General features: G+C 39.1%; 1 protein-coding gene across 1 annotated transcript in view; it reads right to left on the bottom strand.

The window, feature by feature from the left end:
- Positions 1 to 27,416, bottom strand: part of lrig3 (leucine-rich repeats and immunoglobulin-like domains 3) — a 60,232-nt gene extending 32,816 nt beyond the window's left edge. The window contains exons 1-3 of the mRNA XM_063058493.1: positions 26,932 to 27,416; positions 15,139 to 15,210; positions 14,978 to 15,052 (exon numbers count right to left, since the gene is read on the bottom strand). Of these exons, the coding sequence (XP_062914563.1) occupies positions 14,978 to 15,052; positions 15,139 to 15,210; positions 26,932 to 27,140 (356 nt within the window). The 5' untranslated portion in view covers positions 27,141 to 27,416. The remainder of the gene's footprint in view (positions 1 to 14,977; positions 15,053 to 15,138; positions 15,211 to 26,931) is intronic.
- Positions 27,417 to 27,793: the final 377 nt, after the last annotated feature.

Below are 27,793 nucleotides of genomic sequence, written 5' to 3'. Positions count from 1 at the left end.
ACTGAAGTTAACAGAACAAAAAAAACTTAAAAATTATATGCAACATACATCAAAGTTGCTGGTGAACGCAGATTATATGGATTAGCATTGTTCCAAGTTTACATAATTTAAAAGCTAGTTCAGCTTACATCTGGAGACAACTGTATGAGTAAGTACCACACCTGAAGAACAGGAGGAAACAATGAGACAGGGAATTCCCTTCCTATATAAGGGAAGCAGTCTGACATTTGTCTGTTTAAACTCCTATTTTAACCAAAGCCTCACATATTGCTTTAATTGTAATTTATTGCAGGAAGTCTTAATCTTGATTCATTTTCCATCTCAAATTCTCTATTTCTCTTCTTGCTGCTGCCTTCATGAAGGAGGTACAGAAGCCTTGGGGTAGTCAATACCAGGTTCAGAAACAGCTATTACCCCTCAACGATCCAGAGGAGATAACTTCACTCACCTCAACACTGAACTGATTCCACAACTTATGGCCTCACTTTCAATGACACTAAAACTCATTCTCAATATTATTTATTATTTTGTTCTTGTTGTATCTGTATAATTTTTCTTTTGCACGTTGGTTGTTTGTTTGCTTGCCTTTATGTGTAGTTCTTAATTGATTCTATAGTGTTTCTTTGCATCTACTGTGAATTCCAGCAAGAAAATGCATCTCAGGGTAGTACATGGTGCCATATATGTACTTTGATAATAAGTTCACTTTGAACTTTGTACTTTGGTTTTCCATACAATGTTAAATACAAGTGTAGAAGTTTCTGTACTTAGACAGAAAAAGGATAGATATGATGCTTTTCAGATTAAAGTATAGAAAGATACATTTAAGACTAAAAAGAAAGATGGATATTTGGACAAGATATCGGGGGGGGGGGGGAGGGGAGGAGTTACTTATGTGACTGATTATTCCTGCAAGGAAATTAATGACCTAAAGGGTGAAAGGAGAAAAACAGACCCGTTCCTAAACCACCACTGTTCCCAGATCAACATGAAATCATTGGCACACTAATGCAAATACAACTTTTAATTTATTCCTTCAACCCCATCTCACAAAGTATTAATCATATTTTACATTTTGTTTCCCTTGATAAGCTTCCATCACAATGAACTAACAATACCACTTCTGGGAAGTCTACATCAGCAGGCATTGTGAATTTCTGCTGATAATCCAACTACTTGCAACAGAACTACTTGGTAGAACAACACTTGGTTCAGTAGTGTAGAAATAAATACAAAATACCATGGATTTCACTTAATAAGGACACATCTTGCTCAATTAGGAGGCTGTCCCAATTAGCTGAAGTTTCATAGAAATAGTTAAATATAAAGACAAACTGAGTAACAAATTATGTATTTAAATGAAATACAAAACAAATTAGAACACCAACACAGCTCTATAATATTATTAAACTATTAGTTTGTAACAGTTATTGAAGGAATTCATCTAGTGTATGTAATGAACAAGATCAACGCAGACACCTAGTGCAGATAATAGACTGCCTTTATGCAATGCTATCAATAATTGCATCCTCCAAATCTTCATTTTCATTGTAGCAGTCAAGATGGGTATTCACATTTTCTGGCATTTCTGTCTGAATGCTTGAAATCTCAGAGAAACAGCTCTGAATTGTCTTACCAACTTATTTCTCACCAACTATCATCGCTTATTGAACACAAACACACGCAGACACTTTATTTTAAAAATGCTTGCTCCAAACAAGGTGTAGCATCTAATGACTACACAGGTGTGCGTGACTGATGCTAGAACATAGAATAGTACAGCACAGGCCCTTCGGCCCACAATGTTGTGCCGACCCTCAAACCCTGCCTCCCATATAAGCCCCCACCTTAGATTCCTCCATATACCTGTCTAGTAGTTTCTTAAACTTCACTAGTGTATCTGCCTCCACCACTGACTCAGGCAGTGCATTCCACGCACCAACCACTCTGAGTAAAAAACCTTCCTCTAATATCCCCCTTGAACTTCCCACCCCTTACCTTAAAGCCATGTCCTCTTGTATTGAGCAGTGGTGCTCTGGGGAAGAGGCGCTGGCTATCCACACTATCTATTCCTCTTATTATCTTGTACACCTCTATCATGTCTCCTCTCATCCTCCTTCTCTCCAAAGAGTAAAGCCCTAGCTCCCTTAATCTCTGATCATAATGCATACTTTCTAAACCAGGCAGCATCCTGGTAAATCTCCTCTGTACCCTTTCCAATGCTTCCACATCCTTCCTATAGTGAGGTGACCAGAACTGGACACAGTACTCCAAGTGTGGCCTAACCAGAGTTTTATAGAGCTGCATCATTACATCACGACTCTTAAACTCTATCCCTCGACTTATGAAAGCTAACACCCATAAGCTTTCTTAACTACCCTATCCACCTGTGAGGCAACTTTCAGGAATCTGTGGACATGTACTCCGAGATCCCTCTGCTCCTCCACACTACCAAGTATCCTGCCATTTACTTTGTACTCTGCCTTGGAGTTTGTCCTTCCAAAGTGTACCATCTCACACTTCTCTGGGTTGAACTCCATCTGCCACTTCTCAGCCCACTTCTGCATCCTATCAATGCCTCTCTGCAATCTTTGACAATCCTCTACATTATCTACAACACCACCAACCTTTGTGTCGTCTGCAAACTTGCCAACTCACCCTTCTACCCCCACATCCAGGTCGTTAATAAAAATCACGAAAAGTAGAGGTCCCAGAACAGATCCTTGTGGGACACCACTAGTCACAATCCTCCAATCTGAATGTACTCCCTCCACCACCACCCTCTGCCTTCTGTAGGCAAGCCAATTCTGAATCCACCTGGCCAAACTTCCCTGGATCCCATGCCTTCTAACTTTCTGAATAAGCCTACCGTGTGGAACCTTGTCAAATGTCTCACTAAAATCCATATAGATCACATCCACTGCACTACCCTCATCTATATGCCTGGTCACCTCCTCAAAGAACTCTATCAGGCTTGTTAGACACGATCTGCCCTTCATAAAGCCATGCTGACTGTCCCTGATCAGACCATGATTCTCTAAATGCCTATAAATCCTATCTCTAAGAATCTTCTCCAACAGCTTTCCCACCACAGACGTAAGGCTCACTGGTCTATAATTACCCGGACTATCCCTACTACCTTTTTTGAACAAGGGAACAACATTCGCCTCCCTCCAATCCTCCGGTACCATTCCCGTGGACAACGAGGACATAAAGATCCTAGCCAGAGGCTCAGCAATCTCCTCCCTCGCCTCGTGGAGCAGCCGGGGGAATATTCTGTCAGGCCCCAGGTACTTATCTGCCCTAATGTATTTTAACAACTCCAATACCTCCTCTCCCTTAATATCAGCATGCTCCAGAACATCAACCTCACTCATATTGTCCTCACCATCATCAAGTTCCCTCTCATTGGTGAATACTGAAGAGAAGTATTCATTGAGGACCTTGCTCACTTCCACAGCCTCCAGGCACATCTTCCCACCTTTATCTCTAATCGGTCCTACTTTCACTCCTGTCATCATTTTTTTCTTCACATAATTGAAGAATGCCTTGGGGTTTTCCTTTACCCTACTCGCCAAGGCCTTCTCATGCCCCCTTCTTGCTCTTCTCAGCCCCTTCTTAAGCTCCTTTCTTGCTTCCCTATATTCCTCAATAGACCCATCTGATCCTTGCTTCCTAAACCTCATGTATGCTGCCTTCTTCCTCCTGACTAGATTTTCCACCTCACTTGTCACCCATGGTTCCTTCACCCTACCATTCTTTATCTTCCTCACCGGGATAAATTTATCCCTTACATCCCGCAAGAGATCTCTAAATATCGACCACATGTCCATAGTACATTTCCCTGAAAAACATCATCCCAATTCACACCCGCAAGTTCTCGCCTTATAGCCTCATAATTTGCCTTTCCCCAATTAAAAATTTTCCTGTCCTCTTTGATTCTGTCCCTTTCCATGGTAATTATAAAGGCCAGGGAGCAGTGGTCACTGTCCCCCAGATGCTCACCCACTGAGAGATCTGTGATCTGACCCGGTTCATTACCTAATACTAGATCTAGTATGGCATTCCCCCTGGTCGGCCCGTCCACATACTGTGACAGGAGTCCATCCTGGACACACTTAACAAATTCTGCCTCATCTAAACCCTTGGAACTAATCAGGTGCTAATCAATATTAGGGAAGTTAAAGTCACCCATGATAACAACCCTGTTATTTTTGCACCTTTCCAAAATCTGCCTCCCAATCTGCTCCTCTGTATCTCTGCTGCTACCAGGAGGCCTATAGAATACCCCCAGTAGAGTAACTGCTCCCTTCCTGTTCCTGACTTCCACCCATATTGACTCAAAAGAGGATCCTGCTACATTACCCACCCTTTCTGTAGCTGTAATAGTATCCCTGACCAGTAATGCCACCCCTCCTCCCCTTTTTCCGCCATCTCTATCCCTTTTAAAGCACTGAAATCCAGGAATATTGAGAATCCATTCCTGCCCTGGTGCCAGCCAAGTCTCTGTAATGGCCACTATATCATAATTCCATGTATGCATCCAAGCTCTCAGTTCATCACCTTTGTTCCTGATGCTTCTTGCATTGAGGTACTCACATTTCAGCCCTTCTACCTTACTGTCTTTACACTGTTTATTCTGCTTCTCTTTCCTCAAAGCCTCTCTGTATGTTAGATCTGGCTTTACTCCATGCACTTCTTTCACTGCTCTATCGCTCTGGGTCCCATCCCCCTTGCAAATTAGTTTAAACCTTCCCGAACCATGCCAGCGAACCTACCTGCAAGGATATTGCTCCCCCTCGAGTTCAGGTGCAACCCATCCAATCTGTACAGGTCCCACCTTCCCCAGAAGAGATCCCAATGATCTAAAAATCTAAAACCCTACTCCCTGCACCAACTCCTCAGCTACGCATTCAACTGCCATCTCCTCCAATTCTTACCATCTCTGTCACGTAGCACTGGCAGCAATCCTGAGAACGTCACCCTTGAGGTCCTGTTCTTCAGCCTTCTGCCTAATTCCCGAAAGTTGGAATCTTTTTGGCAACAGTCTCCTGCCCTAATTAAGCAGAATAGTTCCTCAATAAATGAAGGGAATCCCAGCTATTTTTTCAATTAGTTTGTGTACTTTAAGAGTTGACCCAAATAAGTGACTGCTCCAATTAACCAATGGCCTAATTAGTTTGTGTTGGGTGTGGCCAAGTGGTTAAGGCATTCGTCTAGTGATCTGAAGGTCGTCAGTTCAAGCTTCAGCTGAAGCAGCGTGTCCTTGAGCAAGGCACTTTAACCACATATTGCTCTAGTGTCTGTGCAAGGAGTGGCGCCCCACACAGATTTCCAATCCGCGCCTTATAAGGCATGAAAATGCCCAATGCAGGCCCCTCAAGGTCTGAGTCGACGTTCCCCCTAATTAATCAGAATTTGCTATATTATTTCATGACACAGTCATTTTTTTAAAAACTCATGTCTGTGCTACAAATTGAGAACTTAGATTACAACACTAGTCCATGAGCAGTTTCTTTTAAATTACAATTCCAGTATTATTTAATTTACAGAATTAATGTAGCTGGAAATATTACAAGCTTCAAGGATGCATTTATGCCAATGATAATTTTATGCAACTACATTTTCGGTATTCAAAATATTCACGAAAACATCAAGCTACAACCTGAATGAAACAAGTGTTTTCCCAGACTTCTTTCACCCATCCCTAGTAAACCGTAATTACAAGTGAGTTCAATCTTTAGCCAGTCTTTGGGGAAAAAGACACAGGTTTATGTTGTTCAAGATCTAAGCACCATCTAAAAGGATCTACAAATTCTTTGCTATTGTACAAAATCAGATGCAAAACTTCACCATCCAAAGTCAACTCCCCTCTATTGTGTTGTTCTGCCACATACTAGAGAAAGGGGAAGGCACAAGTACAACTTTCTTGTATATTCGAACCTCCAGAGCCTGCCATGTGCTACATATAAACTCAGGCAGATTTTTACAGATCAGCAATTTGTAAAAGTAAATTATTTTGAATTTAAGGATAAACATTTTAATTTTTAATTTTAGGGACTGGACCCAGATCCAAATACGGCAATGGTCAATATGTTCCTAATTAATTGAACATTCAGTCTACAAAGAAAATAAATTGCTCCAATCTCCCACCTGTATGACTGTTCTAGAGATACTATACACTTGAAAAAGAAAAATCAATTCAGATAGTTTATGGTACTTCTATATTAAATCACTTGTCTTCCAAGAATGCAATCAACTGGTTATTTTTAATTACCAAAGAGCATACTAAATTAAACTTTCAGTAAATCATCCCAAACTGGAACAGTAGTGATAGCTAATATTTTTGGTAGTCACTGTTGTATCTTTATACAACAGGCTGAATAATTATACTGCCAGTGTTTCTAACTATGTTTAAACTATCTTGCCATTTGTTGGCAACACTGAGAGAAACATTTCATATGCTAAACCAAATATAGAACTGCACAACTAAAATTACAGTTTAAAACAAATTTAGTTTTTAAGTGACTGATCACCTTATTCCATTATCAAAAATCCTTCAAAAGGCTTTTGCCATAAGGAATTTAATAAAAATGCAACAAGTATCCTAACACTTTTAGACAGGTTTCATTCTGGGTCACTGCCCAAGCCACAGATAGCATTTCTCCAATTTCTTTAAACCAATTGTCTATCTTAATTTGTAAGTCTCACATCAATAAACAGTCATCAATCTCCTGACACATTCAGTTTGAACATTCTTCCCTTCCTGACATTCCTATAATCTACAGAAATCCCCTAATTTTATTACGATGCAGATATGTTACAACACTTCAAAGTTGACGCACTGTCAAGGTACTAAGTCACACATTTTTAGTCTTTTATAATGTTACCCTAGTCAGCTATTATTTGTTTCTTAATTTTAAGATTTATATTTTAAAATCAGACATAGACGCTTCAAAAAAAAAAGTAACGCTGCCTTTCAAGAAAGTGAAAATGTCTTAAAAACTTCCTTAGCAAAATCAAATGTGTTCAGCTAGCATTTTTTTTAAAAAAAAAGATCCATACTCAACTTACATGACCAGGAAAGATAAAGTAATATGCCAGGTCTGTTCTGCAAGAAACAAATTTCATTGATATTCACTGCGCAAAAAATGAGGAGCTAGCCATAACAAAATCCTCATGAAGTGTTTGACTTGCAACATGTCCAAACGGTGGAATCATACTGTTTTGCTGCCAGAACACTACAATGAGCAACTGATAACCAGATGACTTTTGCAACAAGATTAATGAAATTAATAGCGTTTGTAGTTCAAATTTTGTGGCAGGTTTCTCAAATACCACTTGCTTTTCTTCTTTACTACTGGAAAGCCATTCACATCATCTGTCATTTAACTCTTATTCCAGCAGTACCACAGACACGCTGGCTGCACTAACTGACCTGAGCCCAGTAAAATCAAACTCCAATAAATCACCAGACGCAAGTAATTGAGCTGTGATCAAATTAATTAAAAGAATAGTTTTCTGAAAGTTTGCTGAAAATCTATTGTTACTTAACCCTCAAAGCTTGTAGTTCATTTTGCAGTAAACATCTGCAGGCTAAAACCTATGATAGACTACTTGTTATATTTAAGTTTGACAAGCTGAACTTGGAACGTTGTTTCTAAACTGGGATGCTTGACCTGGGAATCTTGCTACAAACACATGTAGATAGTATAGCTTTTGCTGATTAGCTTGCACCCAATGCTTGTCTGGTAACATTCAGTACCAATTCAAAATTTCTATTTCAACTAATGCCTCGGCCTTCAAAGTGTGGAATGACTGTTTTCCATTAAAGACATGAAGAAATAAAGATTTCATGGTATGGCTTACAAACGTGTGCTACTTCTCCAATAGGAAATGTCACACATGCATAGGACGTGCCAAAGTTGAAAATGAAGATGTAAATACAAATAACAGCTTCAAATCCTTCAACAGGGACGAATGCAATTATACACATCACAGCAAAAGCTACTTCATTTCCCTATCTGAGACCAAGTGTTTGGGACAAGGCAAGCAAACTCTTGATTGGGTAAATTGTTTGGGTTATCAGCGACATCAGTGAAACTGCTTAGCTGATTCAACAACTCCAGGAAAAGTGGGAACACCAATACTATTCCAAAATGAACAAATCTCCAAAATGAGCCTTATTTATACCAAAACCTATGCAAAGACCTATGGTTGGGGGAGTTGGACAAAATGGATTCAAAAATAGACTGCCCTGGTTTCTTTTTCCATCAACATCACTTATAAATACCTAGTTTACTATGTACACGGGCTGTAGACCAACTCAATAGCTTCACGGTCTGTTTCACATTGAGGTGAAACAACCTTTAATCGGTCATTGACTTAATTCAAGCATTGTGTAGTGTGATGTTGTATATTAAAGATATTCAACATTGTTTATAATGTCATTTCCAGAATACAAGTTTAAAGAGAATGAAGTAATTGTTATTCCAGATCTAATGCAGCACACAAAAAACACAAACAATAATAAAAAGGCAAAATAAATATAAATACTTAAGAGAGCTTATATATAGTGCCTTGAAAAAGTATTCAGCCCCCAGTCCTTTGTTCACATAAATGAGTATTACAATCAGGAATTTTGATCAGTTTTACTGAGAATTTTTGTTTGTGAATTACATGGTCTTTTTTCACAATAGAGCCCCAAAAACCAGGGAGAATTGTAAAGCATCAAAAACTAAAAATTCAAAAACTGAAACATCAGTTTAAAAGCATTCATCCCCCTTCGTTCAGTTCCCGTAGCCTTTTTGGATAAGTCAAGATTTGCCCATTCCTTGCAAAATTGTCAAGCTGTCAGGTTAGTTGGGGAATGGTGGTGGACAGTAGTTTTGAAGTCTTGCCAGAGATGTTCGATCAGGTTAAGATCAGGACTTTGGGCCACTCAAAGACATCCATTTTCTTCATCTGAAGCTACTCCACAGTTGCTCTGGCAGTGTGTTTAGGGTTGTTGTCCTGCTGACGATGAACTTAGCAAACACCAGAAGGGATATGTACAAAGTTAAGGGAGGGAAGTTTAGGGGAGACATCAAGGGTAAGTTTTTTTTTTAAATTACACATAGGGTTGTGGGTGCCTGGAATGACTTGCCAGGGATGGTGGTGGAGGCTAAAACATTAGGGGTATTTAAGAGCCTCTTGGACAGGCACATGGATGAAAGAAAAATAGAGGGTTACGGTGTAGTGTGGGTTCAGTACTTTTTTTCTGAATATATGGGTCAGCACAACATCGAGGGCTGAAGGGGCTGTACTGTGCTGTAGTACTCTAGTGTCTAGAACTTCCTCCTCAGTTTAAGCTTTCTGGCAAAAGCTAGTAGGTTTTTAATCCAGGATCTATCTACATTTAGCAGCATTCATCTTCCCCTCAATCCTGACCAGATTTCCAGGGCCTGCTACGAAAAACATCCCCGGAGCATGATGCTCTCTCTACCCTACTTTTCAGTAGGGATGATGTTACTTGGCTGATGTGCAGTATTAGATTTATGCCACACATGCCATTTGGTGTTCAGGCCAAAAAGTTCCACCTTAGTCTCATCCAACCACAAGACCTTCTTCCACCTTTTTACAACATCATCTACATGACGCTTTGGAGAGTCTACATGGACGATGATATGCTTTTTTTTTAAAAAAAGTGGTAAATGTGGCATTAATCTAACATCATCCCTATTGTAAAGTATGGTGGAGGTAGCATCATGCTATGGGGATGCTTTTCAGCAGCAGGGACTAGAAATCTGGTCAGGATTAATGGGAAGATGAACGCTGCTAAATACAGACAGATCCTGGTTAAAAACCTGCTAGCCTCTCCCAGAAAGATTAGCCTGGGGAGGAAGTTCATATTTCAGTAGAACAACAACAGAAAGCATACTGCCAGAGTAACCATGGAGTGGCTTCAAATGAATAAAATGGATGTCCTCGAGTGGCCCAGTCAGAATCCTGGTCTTAACCCGATTGAACGCCTCTAGCAAGACCTCAAGACTACTGTCCACCGCCACTCCCCAACTAACCTGGCACAGCTTGAGCAATTTTGCAAGGAGGAATGGGCAAATCTTGCTCCATCATGTTGTGCAAAGCTGCTAGGGACTTCTCCAAAAATACTACTGGCTGTAAAAACTGCATGAGGTGGTTCAAGTACTGAGCTTAGGGAAATGAATTGAATTGATTTCTTACATCCTTCACATACATGAAGAGCAAAGATCTTTATGTCGCATCTCCATCTAAATGTGCAATGTGCAATCATAGTAATTTATAATAAATCGAACAGTCAATGTAATATAGAGTACACATCAAGTCAGCGTGAGTTTATCAGTCTGATGGCCTGGTGCAAGAAGCTGGCCCAGAGCCTGTTGACCCTGGTTTTTATGCTGCGGTACTGTTTCCCGGATGGTAGAAGCTGGAATAGATTATGGTTGCAGTGACTAGGGTTCCCAATGATGCTTCAGGCCCTTTTTATACACCTGTCTTTGTAAATGTCCTGAATGATGGGAAGCTCACAACCACAGATGCGCTGGGCCATCCGCACCACTCTCTGCAGAATCCTGTGATTAATGGAGGTACAGTTGCCATATCAGGCAGTGATGAAGACAGTCAGGATACTTTTAAACTGCTGACATTACAGTTTTTGAATTTTTTAGTTTTTCATGTTTTACAATTTTCCTTGTTTTTGGGCTGATTTTGTGAAAAACAGGAGCAAGTGATTCACAAGTAAAAGTTCTCAGTTAAATTGATCAAAATCCCTGGTTGTAATACTGATTTATGTGAACAAAGGGTTGGGGAATTAACTTTTTTATTAAAAAGGCACCGTCATAGACTGCTTGTGTGTCCAAAAATTGATGCTAGTCTGTACATAAGGTGACTGACAGGACATGGTAAGGTAGGTTAATGGGTGGAGGTGTTGATCAGCCTTACTGCTTGGGGAAGGTAACTGTTTTTGAGTCTGGTGGTCCTGACGTGGACACTCTGTAGCCTTCTCCCTAATGGGAGTGCATGAACAAGGCACGTGGGATTCTTCATGTATACAGAAAGGAGCCAGTAACATGTCCTAGATGGTGGGTGGACTAGTGCTGGTGATGGGTTGGGCAGTTTTGACTTCACCTTATATCACTGTTTCTCAGAAAACCTGTTTCAATATTCAGTTCCTCTGCCTGTCCAAAGCTTTAGTTAGAAAAAGATTCATATTCACTGCTTCCCTCATTGGAAATGCTTGATGAGGCTGAAAGTTCAGAATGATCTACATACCATTGCTTTCTCCAGCTTAACAATTTCCTACAGATGAATAACAGTAGCATAAAAATACAGGATACACTGGACTTAGTGGATATACTTCCAAACAAAAAATGTTTAGCTTTGTTTATAAATACAAGCTCACCCAAGATCTAGACATGGTGTAAACATCTCACAGAATCAGTTATACAACACAGAAATAAGCCCTTCAGCCAAGCTTGACCATGCCAATATCGAATACAATGCCTAAATATGTCAGGTATGACATCCTGAATATTTAATGAGGATGTCATGAACAGAGCAAGCGCAAAAAAAAAGCGAAATAATGTGTGAGATCACAAAAAGGCAATGTAACTTCATTGGAGATGTGATTGGGAAAAAGAAGTTAGAATGCATGGTAATTATGGGAAAGATTGAAGGGAAGAAAGCAAGAGGAAGACAAAGACAAATGATGATGGAGACAGCAGCCAGAGAACTGGAAATGAATACCAATGAATTGATCCACTTGACCCGAAACAGGAGTGTGTGGGCCATGGCAGTCAAAGCTCAAACTGGGCACAGCACCCGATGATGATCATGACGATGACATCCTGGTAGCACACAGGATTATGTATAGAAAAACAATGAGTATGCTGGGTTTAGTTTCAAAGTGAGAATACTGTGGCATATTTAGTCATTCAATTCTACAGCAATCAGCTATGTGGTCCAATTTGCCTACGCCAATCAGTGAGCACCCTTCATGTTAATGCCATCTCCCAGCACTTAGCCCAAGCAATTCAAATTCTTATCTAGACACTGCAAATACTGGCACTGGCCTAGCTTCAACCGCTCTCTGGGCGAAAGGGCTCCTGATATACTCTCCAAATCTCTTTCTCTTTACCCAAATCTGTGGCCACTAGTGTTATCTATAAAGCAAGGTTTCCAGTGATTCATTCTACCCTACCCTTAGATAAGCCACTCTTGCACACTCCTATTGAGGTACAGTGGATAGCATTCTGATTGGTTGAATCACAGCCTGGCACAAAGGCTACAGTGCACAGTATCACAAGAGGCTCAGCCAGTTCCATCATAGGCACTACCAGAGGGCATTTTCAAGCAGCCGTGCATCAAGAAGTTTATATACATCACAAAGTATCCTCAGCATCTGGGACATGTGCTCTCATTACTGTCATAAGGGAGGTGGTACAGGAACCTGATAACCCACATTCAGTGATTTAAGAACCCCTTGTTCCCTTTCGCCATCAAATTTCTGGATAGTCCATGAACCTATGCACACTGCCTCTCTTTTTGCACTAATCGTAATTTAGAGAATTTTGTCTGCACTGTACAGCTGCCACAAAACAAACTTCATGTTATACAAGACCATGATAAACCTCATTCTATTTTACACACCACAATCATTGAGAAGAGAGCCATCTTTCCCAGCATCTGCTCCCAAAACCAAATTCCTCCACCCCAAACAAACTAATGAACATTCTCTACACTCTCCAGCACCATCACATTCTCCATGCAACATAGTGAGCAGAAATGTGCACGTTACTCCAGCATACTGCTTTCAAGTAGCAGTATGATGTCATATTTCACGACATATGCCTATGATATTAAACCTGAATCTGATTGTGTATCGCACAAAATGCCGGTGGAATGCAGCAGGCCAGGCATCATCTATAGGAAGAGGTACAGTCGACATTTCGGGCCGAGACCCTTCTGTATCATGCCTCCTGCATCCAAATCATTTCTGTATCTGACAAACAGCAAGCTCCCCAGCACTAATCAATATGAGAAACTTCTTTGTCAACGTGCATTCAGTCACAAGAAAACCCTTTAAAATATCACACTGGTCTATTGTTAAGCCAAGTTTGAAGTGAATGCATTTTTACACTAAAATATATATATATTTTTAAAAGCTTGTATTATCTGTTTAGGGAGCTAAGTTTGCTAATGATAAAGGGATTGAAGAGTTAACTTAGACGGTCCATTAAAGTTTTCTAAATGGCCACCATGGTAGTGTAGCAGTTAGCATAACATTTCGGGGTGTTCCAGCGTTCAGTGTTCAATTCTGGCATCATCTGTAAGTTTGTATGCTCACACCGTGAACCGCACGAGTTTCTTCCTGGCACCCTGGTTTCCTCCCACAGTCCAAAGATCCACCAATTAGCAGGTTAAATGTAAACTATCCTGTGATTAGGCTAGAGTTAAATAGGCAGGTTTCTGGGCAGTGTGGCTTGTTGGGCCGGAAGGGTCCGCTCCATGCTGTATCTCTAAATAAATTAGAAACAGTAGCACACATAGGCCTTAACATCACAGTATACTCTGGGCACATATATTATTTAAGACCATGTTCAACAGCGAAACTGAAGAGACTATTGTTTGTTCAGCAGCATTAATCATGCTCTATATTTTGAAGCAATATATAGGTATTGTGAACATTGATGAAATCAATTTCAAAAATTAGGACACTTTAGGGAATGGAGTAATGTTTTTTCAACGAACCAACATTCTTAGTAAATTTAGTCCAATTAGTAAAAAGCAACCTTCTTGCTGGTTTTAAAATATATAATGCATCTAGAACAACCAAGAAGAACCAAGCTTTAACTATTGTTACTTTCTCCTACCAGAGTTTATTGCCAGTATTAAATAAGTACATAAACAGGCAGTACGAGTTTGAGCAGAACAGGAGAAACCAACCTTTTTAACGACATGGGCCCCTACCATTAAATCGACGGGTCTGTAGACCCCAGGTTGGGAACCCCTGCTCGAAAGCGGAAGCAACACGCCACTGAACCTCCGATTCAAACCAGGAGAAACTCTGACAAAATGAACTAGAACCTTTCTATATTTGAAGAGTTGCTTTGTTATTATTGAAAATTCCAGCTTGGAACTTCTGTCAATTCCAGAGGAACAGTAAAAGCAATAATCAAGCCTTGTGGCTTTGCCATACTAGCTCTAGTGTCACACATCAGCCACAGCACATGATGCACACAATTGCTGTAATTTAAAAGCCACTAAATGGTTATTTAGGTTTTGGCCTGCGAATCCAATTCAAGTAACATCTTAATACTTATAACTTCACTTTACCTTGCAGCAGTCCTTTGCATACCCAACATAAATGAGGGCCAATATAAAAACCAAAGTCATACCAAGTCAACTTCAACTCATAACACTCGCATTCATGTACCACTTCACACAGTATTGCTTCAGAAGGATAGTGCTGTTGTGTAGGCACATGCAACAACCATTCTTTACTTCCAGCCTCCCACCAGACAGTCGTAGATGATTGATCAGATGATCTGCTCTGGCCAAAGCAAACAGATTATCAAAAAACTGCTCTGACCAATGCACAGCATCACTTTACCAGGTGAACTCCAAGCCATGGGCAAAACACTGTTGAACATCTTAGCCAAAGAGAGGCACCAACAACATAACTCAAGGCTGCACAAGTTATACTTAGATTATGAATTTAACTACATCATTAGGCCAACGTCCATCATCTTCCAACTCAGATGATACAATGCCAGCAAAGAAGCCAAGCTACCACTCTCCCGAACAACAGAATTCTGTTGTGGTCTCCATGAATTGTTCAGCAACCATGGCAAGTCAGGACACCAGAAATAAAACATGAAAGCAATCATGATAGAATACAAATAGATGAGGTTAATGGTTTCAAAAAGCAACAAAGCTTCAATAAAATAAACATACTTACAGTGAAAGAAGAGTAATGTTTGCAGTTACAATTCCAAAGTTTGGTATTGTAGTTAGCTCATTGTGAGTAATTTTCCTGAAAGCCATAAAAGTAAAGTCAGAAATGGATAATGGATTGAACACTATTTAAGAAATAGTTAAGTGTAATAAAATGCAACTTACACTTCCTGTAGACTGTGAAGGTGGTTAAACAAACTGCCATTGATAGAAGTTATTCGATTGTGACTCAAGTCCCTGGAAAATATATTGCATATTAATGTAGAATTCCATTTCAGAATGTACAATTTATAATGTAATAACTTGATAAAGCCCACACTTCAGTTCTCATGTTGCGGGTCATGGGGAAATTAGGGATAAATTTGTAACCATTACATATCAGGTTTTCAACTAAACTAGCAACAACCAGTGTTTAACTGTACACTGGGCTCCCCTACAAAATACTGAGCAAAATATACTTACTAGCATAATTTTGGGATAACAAGCTTATTCTTCAACCTAATGCATGATTCTGAGCTAGCAGAAATGCAACTTGGGACGGTTTGGTTTGGGCACAGGGCAGTTCAGCCAGCTTTCTATTCTCCTTAGTAATGATCTATACAACATGGTGATCTGATGCACTGACCTAGTCTGCTACTGTACTCCGTCATAAGTGCTCAAGATAAAAACTCCATCAGCTATGACATTCTTTAGGGTAAAACATAGTCACTAAGTAGGTTCACCCGGTGAATAGGTATTTGATAACAGTTGGTGTCAGAAAATCCATATTGCTGCATGCATATAGCATTTACAGAGCAGCACCAGAATCAATTCTTTTTCAAAACACAGTTGGTCCTCAAGCTGGAATTACATCGGTACAAATGACACATTTCTCCAAACACACAAGTTATAGTTTTAGACCAATGAAGGACAAGATGTAAAATACTGTCACAATTAATTGTTCTGATACAGTCATAAACAAGAGAATGTTATGCTTTAAATAATTCCAAAGCTCTAGAATTATTCTTGAAAGACCTGGAAAATCTCTGTGTACAACAAACTTCCTAAGTGTCTAAATGTGCTAAACTGAAGCAGAAAGGTTTAACTTAATTAATTTCCCCATATCAGTGAACAAAGAAACAAAGACTAAAAATTGTATTTGAATCTTTATGGTATATACTGCGGTCAAGAATTGGATTTCTGGTTCAAGGTAATATTATACAAGCAGAAATTACCATTGATAATAACCACTGATAAGGATTTACAGAGTAAAAAAGAAAAGAGACCCACCAGACAGCTCCAGGCATGAGCAGAAATAAATGTTATTGCTACAAAAAAATGTACAGCTGGCAAAAGACTCTAAACTACAAAATCTTCCAATTAACAAGAGTGCTGCAAGATCATCACGTTGTAGCCAGACACAAGTTCAAACTCTGTCCCATCTGCAGTCCATCAGCAAATGATGAGCTGCACCAGCTCCATACTACTGAGGTTTACAAAATGTCAAAAAAATAATTCAATGTTAACAGTACAAGATAGCCAACAGATTTCAAAGATTAGAAACATGCTCAACCTCAGAATGCTGGCATACAAGCTTAAGCAGCTGATAGCCTATATCACTGATCAAAAGATGTACTCAAACTATACCCTTTACTCAAAGATCAATCTTTTACCACTTTGTACTAGATTTTAGAAAGTGCAGGCACAGAAGTCTCAAAGCAACATTGGTACAAGTCTCTACTAGAAGAACAGCTTGTTTTAGTGAAGGATTATTTTCAGCTAAGGAATTTTCTACATATGGCAACTTGCCCTTGAAAAAGTGCTGTGTCCCAGTTCACATATAAATTTCTTTAAACATAAAAAATCCAGACTCAAGACAGTCACCATTTATGGAATTAGGTTCCAGGTACAGCTATTTGAACCAAAGCAACTAAACTAAGTTATGTCTCACCTTTTTACTTGAACTTTTGGCTAAACTCCTATTACATTTAAATGATTCTTTATTCCCATATTTTAGGACTGCTGTTAATATTAAAATGGAAAAGGGGGGGGGGGAAATCACATTTACTAAACAATTAAAACTCACTGATATGAAGTGGTTCAATCCACAAATTTCATTGTGGGAAATGAATAAGACAATTTGATCAAGGCAGATTTTATATCTGGCCTATTGGTTTCACCAGCGTGGTAGTGAATGCCAAACAATCACTGAAGCCGGAGACAGAAAGAACATAATTGGAAATGGAGAGACAAGTCAGAGTTCTTGCTTCACTTTGTCTCCATCATTAAGTATACTTATGAACAAATGCTTACGTATGGAACACTGATCTTCATTACTAGAGGAACTGAATTTAAGACAAGGTTGTGCTGCAATGGCAAATGGTACTCGAGGCATGCAGTTCCAGTCTCCCTACTAAGAGATACTGGCTTTGGAGGTAGTGCAGAGTTTGATTCTGGAACTGACGGAGTTAGCCTATGAGAAGAGACTATCTTCTAGGGCTATGCCCACTGGAATAAAGAATAAGAGTGCATCATATAAAAACAAAATTCTGAAATGAATAGACAAGAAAGAGGCAGAAAAGTTGTTTCCACTGACATGTGAGACTAAATTTGGGGGAACAGATTTAGATGGAGAGGAGGAGAAGCTTCTTCCCCAGACAGTAGTAAATCTGGAATTCTTTGCCCAGCAAAGCAGTAGAGGCTACCTCATTATACATGTTTAAGGCATAGATTTTTGCACGGCAGGGGAATTAGGGTCATGAGGAAAAGTAGCTGGAGCAGAATACCCAGCCACATCAGTCATGATCTCAGTGGAGAAAGCTCAATGGGCCAGATGGCCACCTCCTGCTCCTAATTCTTGTGTTACGAACTTTGGGTAAAGATAAGCTAACTCCTTTACAATTTCTTCATCTCCAAAATCAAGAGAAAGGTAAATCAGCAGATTACACATCTATAGTTTTTTTTAAAAAGTGAAATACAGTAAACATCATACATTTCTGATAGTATAGATTCAAATAATTTGCAGACACCAGTCACTCCCCACATATCAGATCAGCACGTTATTTTTATGATTTCGGTCTTTCCTGGTTTAGGTGTTGTCAAGGCAAGGTGCCACATTTAATTGTTGTGATTCTAAAGATAGATTTTTTTTTAAAGCTGCAATCAGATCTCCAATTGGCAATCTTCATGTACAAGAGAACTCAGCTGAAGCATTCTAAAACTAAACCCAATACCCCGTTTGATAGCTTACGTCCGTCCCATCAATTTTAAAATGTTTACTCCTTATTTTAAAAGATAAAAACTATATCGTGCAATACAAGTTTCTATGCACTCAGGTTTACCAGTTACTATCAAAACAAGGTTTAGGAGCTTCAAGACTCACACCAGCAGGTTCAAGAACAGTTTTTATCCCTCAACCATTAGATTCTTGAACTAGTGGGGATAACTTCACTCAACACATCACTGAGCTGTTCACACATCCTATGGACTCATTTTCAAACACTCTTCATCTCATGTCCTCCTTATTTAATTATTTCTTCTGTATTTGCACAGTTTACTCTTTTGTACACTGGCTGTACACCGAGCTGTACGACCTTTCATTGATTCTATTAGGGTTACTGGATTTATTAAGTACGCCCACTAGAAAATGAATCTCACATTTGTATACAAACAAGAGAAAATCTGCAGAGGCTGGAAATCCAAGCAACATACACAAATTGCTGAAGGAACTTAGCAGGTCAGGCAGCATTCAGGGAAAAAAGTACAATCGACATGTCAGGCAGGGTCTCGGCCTGAAACGTCAACTGTACTTTTTTCCATAGATGCTGCCTGGCCTGAGTTCCTCCAGCATTCTGTGTGTGCTGCTCATGTTTGTATATGTACTTCGATAATAAATTCACTTTAAACATCTACAATCTTGAAAAACACAACTACTTTAGTTAAAATTGATCCAGTCTCTGCCTTCTTTTTGTTTTCACATTCCTTGTATTATTTTGATGGAGCCATGTTCATTCTTGAAAGGCTTTAACATGCTTTTTTAAAAATTATCATACTCCACAAATTTATCATAATGTCTGCTTCATTCCCTAACCTAGACTACAAATATTACCAGATACGAGTTACATTATTGAGTACACAACTAGATTAGTGTACTTGAGTAAACAAGATATTCAAAAGTCCATTTGGATTGGACATTTAAGAATGTAAGGGTGACTTTGTTCATGTATTTTAGGAACACAACCATTTGGAGTTTATAAAATCTTAAAAATATATACACCACTTAATCATGTAAAGCAAAGCACATCATTCCATGAAACTTTCTTAGCATTGTTTTTCATTCATCTTGCAACGTGATTTGATTACTTCATATCCAACAAAGCTTCTAGATTGATCACCATACTCAAAAAAATTTTAAACTTTTGCTCCAAAGACAAAGGCACTGACTCACACACTCCTACGGTATTAATGTAACATACAATTATAAATCAATGTTTCATTCCAGTTTTGCAGCAAACAAAGCTCGATTGGATTTGGTAAGGGACCCCATACCTGATGAATATCTAGCAACTTCTACCGAGATGTGGGCATCTAATAAGAACATGATCACGCTTAACCAAGTTTTATTTGTGGCCTACCAAGTCATCATAAACATGCTCAGAAGAGATAAGTTATCTTAACCACGAAACTGAACAAGGAGAGAAAAGATAATTACTAAGAAAATAGAAGTCTTTCTGTCAATCTGAAACAATTACAAACTAAGGAGATGGAATTATACAAATCACAGGATGCAATCATGAATGACTGATTTTATGATAACATGCATTTAACCTAAGTGTCTGACCACAGTTACGAGGTGGTCCTCCCGCTGCCAAACATAAAATAAACATAACTTAAAGCCATACATTACCAAAGTTCCAATGCTATTCTGTGCATAAAAACTAAATGTGTACATGCAACCTGTACCTCCAAATGAAGAGCTAATTCATCTTGGCACATGTTAATTCTCTATCAAAATTAAGTATAAAAATGAGTACAAGTAAGCTACCTTCAGAAACCATGAACCTAGCACTCAAATCAAAAACTTTCAGTAAAAACATACTGCAGGTGCCTGATGCACTACAGAAAAACATATAAACTAATAGATAAGTAACCATGCTAAGATTCCAACATGAATTAGAAAAGGCCTATTCCTGTGCACTCTTTCCAAAAATCAGCCTTTTATCCCCCCAAGGTGTTAACAAAGAAAGTGAGGAAATGGCCCCAAACCATGAAGGATAAAACAGCTGGCGCTTGTACAAAATTAATAGCTTCACACTTGCTGAGACTTTTTTTTCCATAAGGAACAAAGGTAGTCGGGATATAGCAATCTGTTGCACCTGGGCTCCATACCAGCAAGCAAAGGCAGTAAAGAGCCAATTTAGTACGTTTAAGAAAATAGAAATTTAAAGGTCAGACTGTTATTGTCAAGAACTGTTTCTGAATTGCAGAAAGTTTCATCTCCGGGTAGGCACGTCTATTTAAAGCTAGAATTTAAATCAATGCCATAGCATGGGGTAGATCACCTAACTCAGCAGCAAAGTATGCTGGGGGGGGGGGGGGAAATCACAAAGCTTTAACAACCTTATGACATCAATACCGAGTGACTCAAGTGAGTCTACTAATGAAAAAGCTCTCAGTCTGGATTGTATAGAAACGCCACAGCACAGAACAACTCATTGCCATGTGTTTTTCGGACTTCCACAATAATAATAAGTTCTTCCTCCTGTTCGATCTTAATCATTAACATTTTTTTTATAAAAGGATCCTTGCTTATGCCAAACTTCTTTCCCACTCACTTGCTATTGCAGCCAGGAAAGAATGGCATTTACAAAAGGGTTTAATATTAAGCCATGGAATTACTTGCTTGTTAGTATAGAACTCGATTCTACAAACCAAATTAATACACTGCAAATACTTTAAAGACTATTAACTCAAGGCTCTATCAACTCAAGGTTGCCCAGATCCTCCCTAACATTCTCAACTCTGAACAGAATACAGATTATTTACTGATAACAGATGCCTCAATCTAATCTTGGAAAGTAGTGAAGGTTTGAACATCTCACGTTTACAGGTATACTATTGATTAGACTGTATCAATCAATCCGTCATAACCAGAGATCTCACCTGCAAACATCTGCAACTGAGAAACAATACTTCCAAGCGTAAAATACAAAAATGAAAATTTTAATTTCACCTTGGAAACGTGCTTCACAGTAGAATTACAACTTTTTTTTGCCTTATTTTACCATAGGAATTTGTACCATTTTCAATTTTCTTCAAGCAGGCTCAAGGAAAGCCTTTTAAATCCAAAAAGGCAGACTGTTACACGATCACTTCATATGCTGCCTATCATTTTTTTTAGATCTACTCAGCTTTTAAGAACATACACTGGAATGTGGGTTAATAAATAAACCACTAGAAACAAAAAGAATGGGACAATGCTACTTTACTGTTTTTCATTTCATTACTTACACAGCTATTGAATTTTAGCAAACTTCAAAGCAGATTTATATTATACAAAATTTGCCAAAATAAAGTCTGTAACAGGCAACAGTCCAAAGAACACCTTGCATACATAACCACCCTATATAGATGGTAAATTTTTCATGTACATAAACTTTCTCAATAGATCATTGCTAACTTACCAACTAAGGCACCAGTAAAATATAAAATAACCTTTCATTTGGTCTTTTACATCATAATTATGCCTTTCATTGTAACATACAGCTCTGATTAAAAATTCTCTTCAGTTTTGTAGTTACATTTCAATTGCCAAGCGCTGAAGTATTTAAAGCAATTATGATTGACCACAGCTTCAAAGAACAAATAAACAAGTTGCACAGTAATCCACCGACAGCAAAGAGTGTATTCAATTCACAAATAATTACTCAAATGCCAAACAAGTTTCAGTCCCAAAATAACTAAGGCAAACTGCATTTTTGGCTCAAATTTAATTTATCTCTACTTCAGCTAATATTTTTGTTCTTTTATTCTACCACTAGCTCCTCATTAATCCTGAAGGTTCTACAGCTGCCACCAACTATCTGATACCAATAAACAAAACTAAATAATGGGTTTCTGTAAGTAGTTTAACAAACAACCCATTCCCACAAAGAGATCCTGCCCCCCCCTGCATCAACAATTTATACTTTTTAAAAAAATACTTGATAATACCAATGAACCATAGAGCACTACTGCACAGAAAACAGGCCATTCGGCCCTTCTAGTCTGTGCTGAAACTTTATTCCGCTAGTTCCATTGACCTACACCAAGTCCATAACCCTTCAGACCTCTCCCATCCATGTATCTATCCAATTTATTCTTAAAACTTAAGAGTGAGCCCGCATTTACCACGTCAGATGGCAGCTCGTTCCACATTCCCTCCACTCTGAGTGAAGAAGTTCCCCCTAAACCTTTCCCCTTTCACCCTAAAGCCATGTCCTTTCGTATTTATCTCTCCTAATCTAAGTGGAAAGAGCCTACTCGCATTTACTCTGTCTCTACCCCTCATAACTTTGTAAACTCTATCAAATCTCCCCTCATTCTTCTACACTCCAAGAAATGAAGTCCTAACCTGTTCAATCTTTCCCTATAACTCAACTCCTGAAGACCCGGCAACATTCTAGTAAATCTTCTCTGCACTCTTTCAATCTTACTGATATCCTGCCTATAGTTAGGTGACCAGAACTGCACACAATACTCCAAATTTGGCCTCACCAATATCTTATACAACTTCCCCATAACATCCCAACTCCTATACTCATTCCTTTGATTTATGAATGCCAGGATGCCAAAAGCCTTCTTTACAACCCTGTCTACCTGTGACACCACTTTCAGGGAATTATGTATCTGAACTCCCAGATCCCTTTGTTCCTCCGCACTCCCCAGTGCCCTACCATTTACTGTGTATGTCCTACCTTGATTTGTCCTTCCAAAATGCAACACCTCACACTCGTCTGCATTAAATTCCACCTGCCATTTTCTGGCCTATTTTTCCAGTTGGTCCAGATCCCTCTGCAAGCTTTGAAAGCCTTCCTCGCCACCCACAATGCCTCCAATCTTACTGTCATCAGCAAATTTACTGATCCAATTTACCACATTATCATCCAAATCATTAATATAGACAACAATGGTCCCAGCACAGATCCCTGAGGCACACCACGTCACAGACCTCCAGTCTGAGAAGCAATCATCCACTACTACTGTCTTCTCCCACACAGCCAATTTCAAATCTAGTTTACAACCTCTCCATGGATACCTAGTGCCTGAACCTTCTGAACTAACCTCTCATGTGAGACCTTGTCAAGGGCCTTACTAAAGGAAACAGAATACTTGTGCCTCTTCCTTAAAGTAGACTGAGGTAATTGCAGACCAAATGTTGATATCAACTTGCCAAATGACTTGGACCTTCTCAAATGTGCAACTGTTCCAGCAAAATCAGCAGCATGCACCATGCACCATACCCTCCTGCTGCAGCCCCAAACCAGAAACCAGAGTCAGTCTGGCAATACCCAACAGGAAATTAAACTACAATTACTGCTTTATTGATTGCAGTGCAAGTATAGGCTTAAATTGAACCAGAATGACATAAGTTTGCAGCAAAAGTAACACCAAAGTTAACACTCTTTCCTATATAAACATAGAAAACCTCTATTTTTAAATCTTTGATAAAAATGTTGTATTTTCCCTCACTTGTCAACAATCTACTCTGTCTACCTCTCACTGAAACTGGCCTGGAATTACGCAGCCACTTCTTTCCCTTGTACATTGCTCAGTATCTATTAAATTACTAGTAACGACCTGTTAAAAAAAATCACTTTACTGCACTGCCACTCAGATACAGACATTCAAAGTTTGACAGCTACAAAGAACATTCAAACTTCCTCATTCTAGTTACATCTCCAGAATACTGGAGATAATGCTGATAGTCATTTTTTTTTAAATCATAACGTAAGATGATGAACAGTAGCAGTTTCAAACATTCTACTTCAAGCTTTGCAACTTTTTTTTCCCTGTCTTGACATGCAACCTTAAAATGCTTCCCTTTCTGACAATGTATTTGTCATCTGCTGACTCTAGTGCAAATTGTGCCACCACTGAACCATCTTTGCAAGCAACCTCTATGAAATGCAAACTGGCATGTTAAAACAATACTCTATCCATACATGCAAACATTAAATTTGGAACAAAATGTGACCAAAATATATGAATATAAAAGCAGTTTCCAACATATTTGAAGTTAATTGTATTTTAGCCAATTGCAGTAGCAATCAAACATTTGTTGAACTGTGCCTTTGTAGTGAGTATCTTAAATTCCAATACCATGAAGTTTTCTACAATGAATGAGTGAACCTTGTAAATTAGAAACTATAATAGTAATGCAATTTTAAAACATCTAGAAAGCACGAGGTTGGTATTATGTTGATTCAAATAAACACAAGCGAAAGTAGGACAGGGGGAGGTATTAAGAGTGAAATTGGCTCCCAATGTTCTTGCAAGCAAATAAAAACACAGATGCAATTAAAATTCTCTATGAAGCGTAACAGAGCAAGCAGCAGACACCAGCATTACTAACCCACTAGTAATAATTCTAAGCAATATGAATGAATTCAACAAGAGCAAAACCATGATATTAAGTCAAAGACTATGAATTGCTAGAACCAAAACAGGAAATAGATGCAAGGCTTTGTGAAACTCAGTATACAGATAACATTGGGATGCATTTTGAATGCCATGGCTGATTAATGCATGGTCAATGATAATAAAGAATGGATGACTGGTGAAGTCTTTAGTACCAAGATGCATGTTCAGACTAAACTGAAAAGAAAAAAGTAGCCTAGCATAATTCAAAAATAGAATTATAAATTTACAAGACAACCTGATGTCACTCTTAAAATAATGATCAATAAAGGAATTATTTTGAGTACGTCTCAATCTGTGCATACAATGTGTGAGTGACAGAAAATTGAAGGCTGACAAACTACAGTTTACTGCTTTTAAGAGTGATTTTCAAAAAACTATTTAACTTGACTAGGTAGGACCTTGCCAAGTGTAAGTTGGCTGCTATGCTTCTCTATAAAAATGCAGTGACCATAATTAAAAATTAACTGACTACGAGATGCATTGGGATGTCTTGAAGCACTAAATGCAGCATTTTGTTTGGTTGTTAATACAAGAGAGATTAAAACTTCTACCTTCAATTCTAGAATCACACCAAATAATGGATGATTTGGAACTGCTGACTAAATTGACCAAAATTTTGCTGGATGACGTTACAACTACAGTGTTAATTACACCTGGACAATGTGTGGTTTATATGGAACTGTTCCGCAATGCCAAAGCAACACACCGTTTTCCTCAGGGACTTTAGGTTGTAACAGTGAAGCATTTATAAATGTAACAAGAAGAAGGTTTGGTGTAAACAGAAGAGACACTGAGTGTTTTCTTTTAAGCAATTGGCAAATTCTCCAAAGGGTGATCACAGTTATGTGCCCCAAATGGGCTACTAGAGGTTGTTTATACAACTGGAACCTATCCACTGCTGCTCTTCTCCGAGAGGCTTCTCTACTAATAAGAACATATGGGGGCAAATCAAATAGAGACAGCAAAAATCAAATATTTAAAGTCATTCCAGCTGTTGTATTAACCTTGCATTAATATATTGTGCAAAAAATTTATACAATTTCAAACATTTACTGATTTTCCTGACATTATGAAAATGGAATCCCAACCTAGAACTTCCGTCCATTTTACCTTAATAAATGTTGAAAAATCTACTTCATACTTGGAACATGTTAATATTTTAAAGCAAGTTACTAAAAAACAGTTTTGTTCATTTTATTTGAAAGGGGAAATGTCTTTTGATAATTTAAATGAGGTATCTTTAAACTAACTAAATACTGCATTTTTGCTATGTGGAAAAATAATACAAACTAAAATCTCTTTCTAAAGTTAATAAACTAAAACTTAATACAAAGCAACTTAAAGTTGACTTATTTAATTAACTAAAAATCTTTCTACAAGTAACATTAAAATCCACACAATTCACTCACATAATAGTGAAAAGTTTCAAAGTCCATTAAAGAACTATTCATCTTTCGTGAGCAGGGCAGCATTACTGCCAGATGAGCTAATTTGAAGGGAATTAGCCACAACTAATTGTAAGTCTTCCTGCTTTGTTCAACAGTTGGACCCTTCTTTGCACATAGCCAATTGACGAAGAGCTGCCAAAGCAGTACCAATCGCTAGACTGATGGACCTACTATTACGAGTCATTCCTTAATTTCTTCTCAGTTTGAATGACTCCGATGGTGCTTTGCCCTTTGAGACAGGTGACAAACGTACTTTGAGAATCATTCACTTTGAATTTAAGACTATTTCAACCAAGCGACCACAAAACTACATAGAAATTATTCCACAGCAGGAAGCATCGTGTTTCTATTTCATTCTTTGTTTCCATCGGCACAACTAAATGAACTGAATTAAATGTAATAAAATTTAAACCACGAAAAATTAAGATCAAATCTAATAAAAGCATAGTTTAATGAGTATAATCCCGAATACAAACTGTACACCACAGAAAATCTGAAAATTGTCCTAGCTACAGTCGATGTGCTTTACAGTGCGTATACTCGTATCAACTATCTTAACTTGATGTCCATCAGAAAATAGTTGGAAATCCAAAGGCATATCGCGCATCCAAGACTTAACCACACATCAACTCCATCCCAAGTTCTTGCCGATTTGAAAAATTAATGTACGGTGCAACTGCGCATCTCTGAGGGAAAAAGGGGAAGGTCTACCTTCGTGGTCAAGTTTCCAAACTTTAGCAAAAACAACAAGTACGGCTCGCTAGAATACGGATGCGCACATTTCGCCCTCGAGTCCGGGTTGGGTCGGGTTGGGGTGGGGGGACAGGGAGTAAGGATTAGGAATACTCACAGTCGGACGGTGCAGCCGGGCAGCGGCTCGGGCACCCGATTGAACTTGTGGCGGCTGCAGGCGAGCAGCTCACCTAGGCACGAGCAGCGGGGCGGGCAGGCGCGAGGCGACTCCAAGGCAACCGCCGCCGGGATGGGCGCGCACAGCAGCGCCAGCGCCAGCGCCCCGCCGAGCAGCAGCAGCAGCGCCCGGCCCCGGCCCCGAGACATCCTTCACTCCCTTTCTTTACCAGAGCTTATTACTTCGCTCCCCCCAAGACTCCCCGCCTAAAACTCCGTGTTCTCGTCAACGCCGCCAAACACTTCGTTCCTTTTCAGGAAGGAACGACGATCAGTGAAGCCGTGGAAAAAGTTGCTGGAGACCGAACTCTAAATAAATCCCAGCTCTCTATAGATTTTAGCGCAGGTACAAACACGACCATGTACGCCTGCGGTGAGAACAACCCTCTACTCTTAATCCGCTGCGCTACGGCTCCGATTCCAGGTCCAGATCCTCCTACTCCACAGCGTTCGCAACCCCGCAACCTCATTGGCTCCGATTCCTTACCACGTGATCAAGGATCCGTGTCCCGCCTAGTGGACTCTGGTATTTGCAGTTTACCTCACTGAAGGACTTTCCCATGTCTTCATAGTATAAACTGATGGCACTACAGTTCCCAGCATGCTGCTGTAGGTTTAGCAAAGGGTTGGTGTTATGATGGGTGCAATCGGGTTGAATATACATTTTGTGGCTGCCTCACCCCCAATATTGGTCAATTGTAGTTGTCCTGCAATGTATTCATTAAAATGCAATGCCGCTCACTTTACTGGAATATCGTTATTTGCCTTTTTGCACATTTGTTAGCTCTGGATTGTTATGATAT

This window comes from Mobula hypostoma, chromosome 9 (assembly GCF_963921235.1).
Source record: "Mobula hypostoma chromosome 9, sMobHyp1.1, whole genome shotgun sequence".
NCBI lineage: Eukaryota > Metazoa > Chordata > Chondrichthyes > Myliobatiformes > Myliobatidae > Mobula > Mobula hypostoma.
Note: the sequence above shows the minus strand (reverse complement) of the source record. Positions and strands in the feature narration are given on the sequence as shown.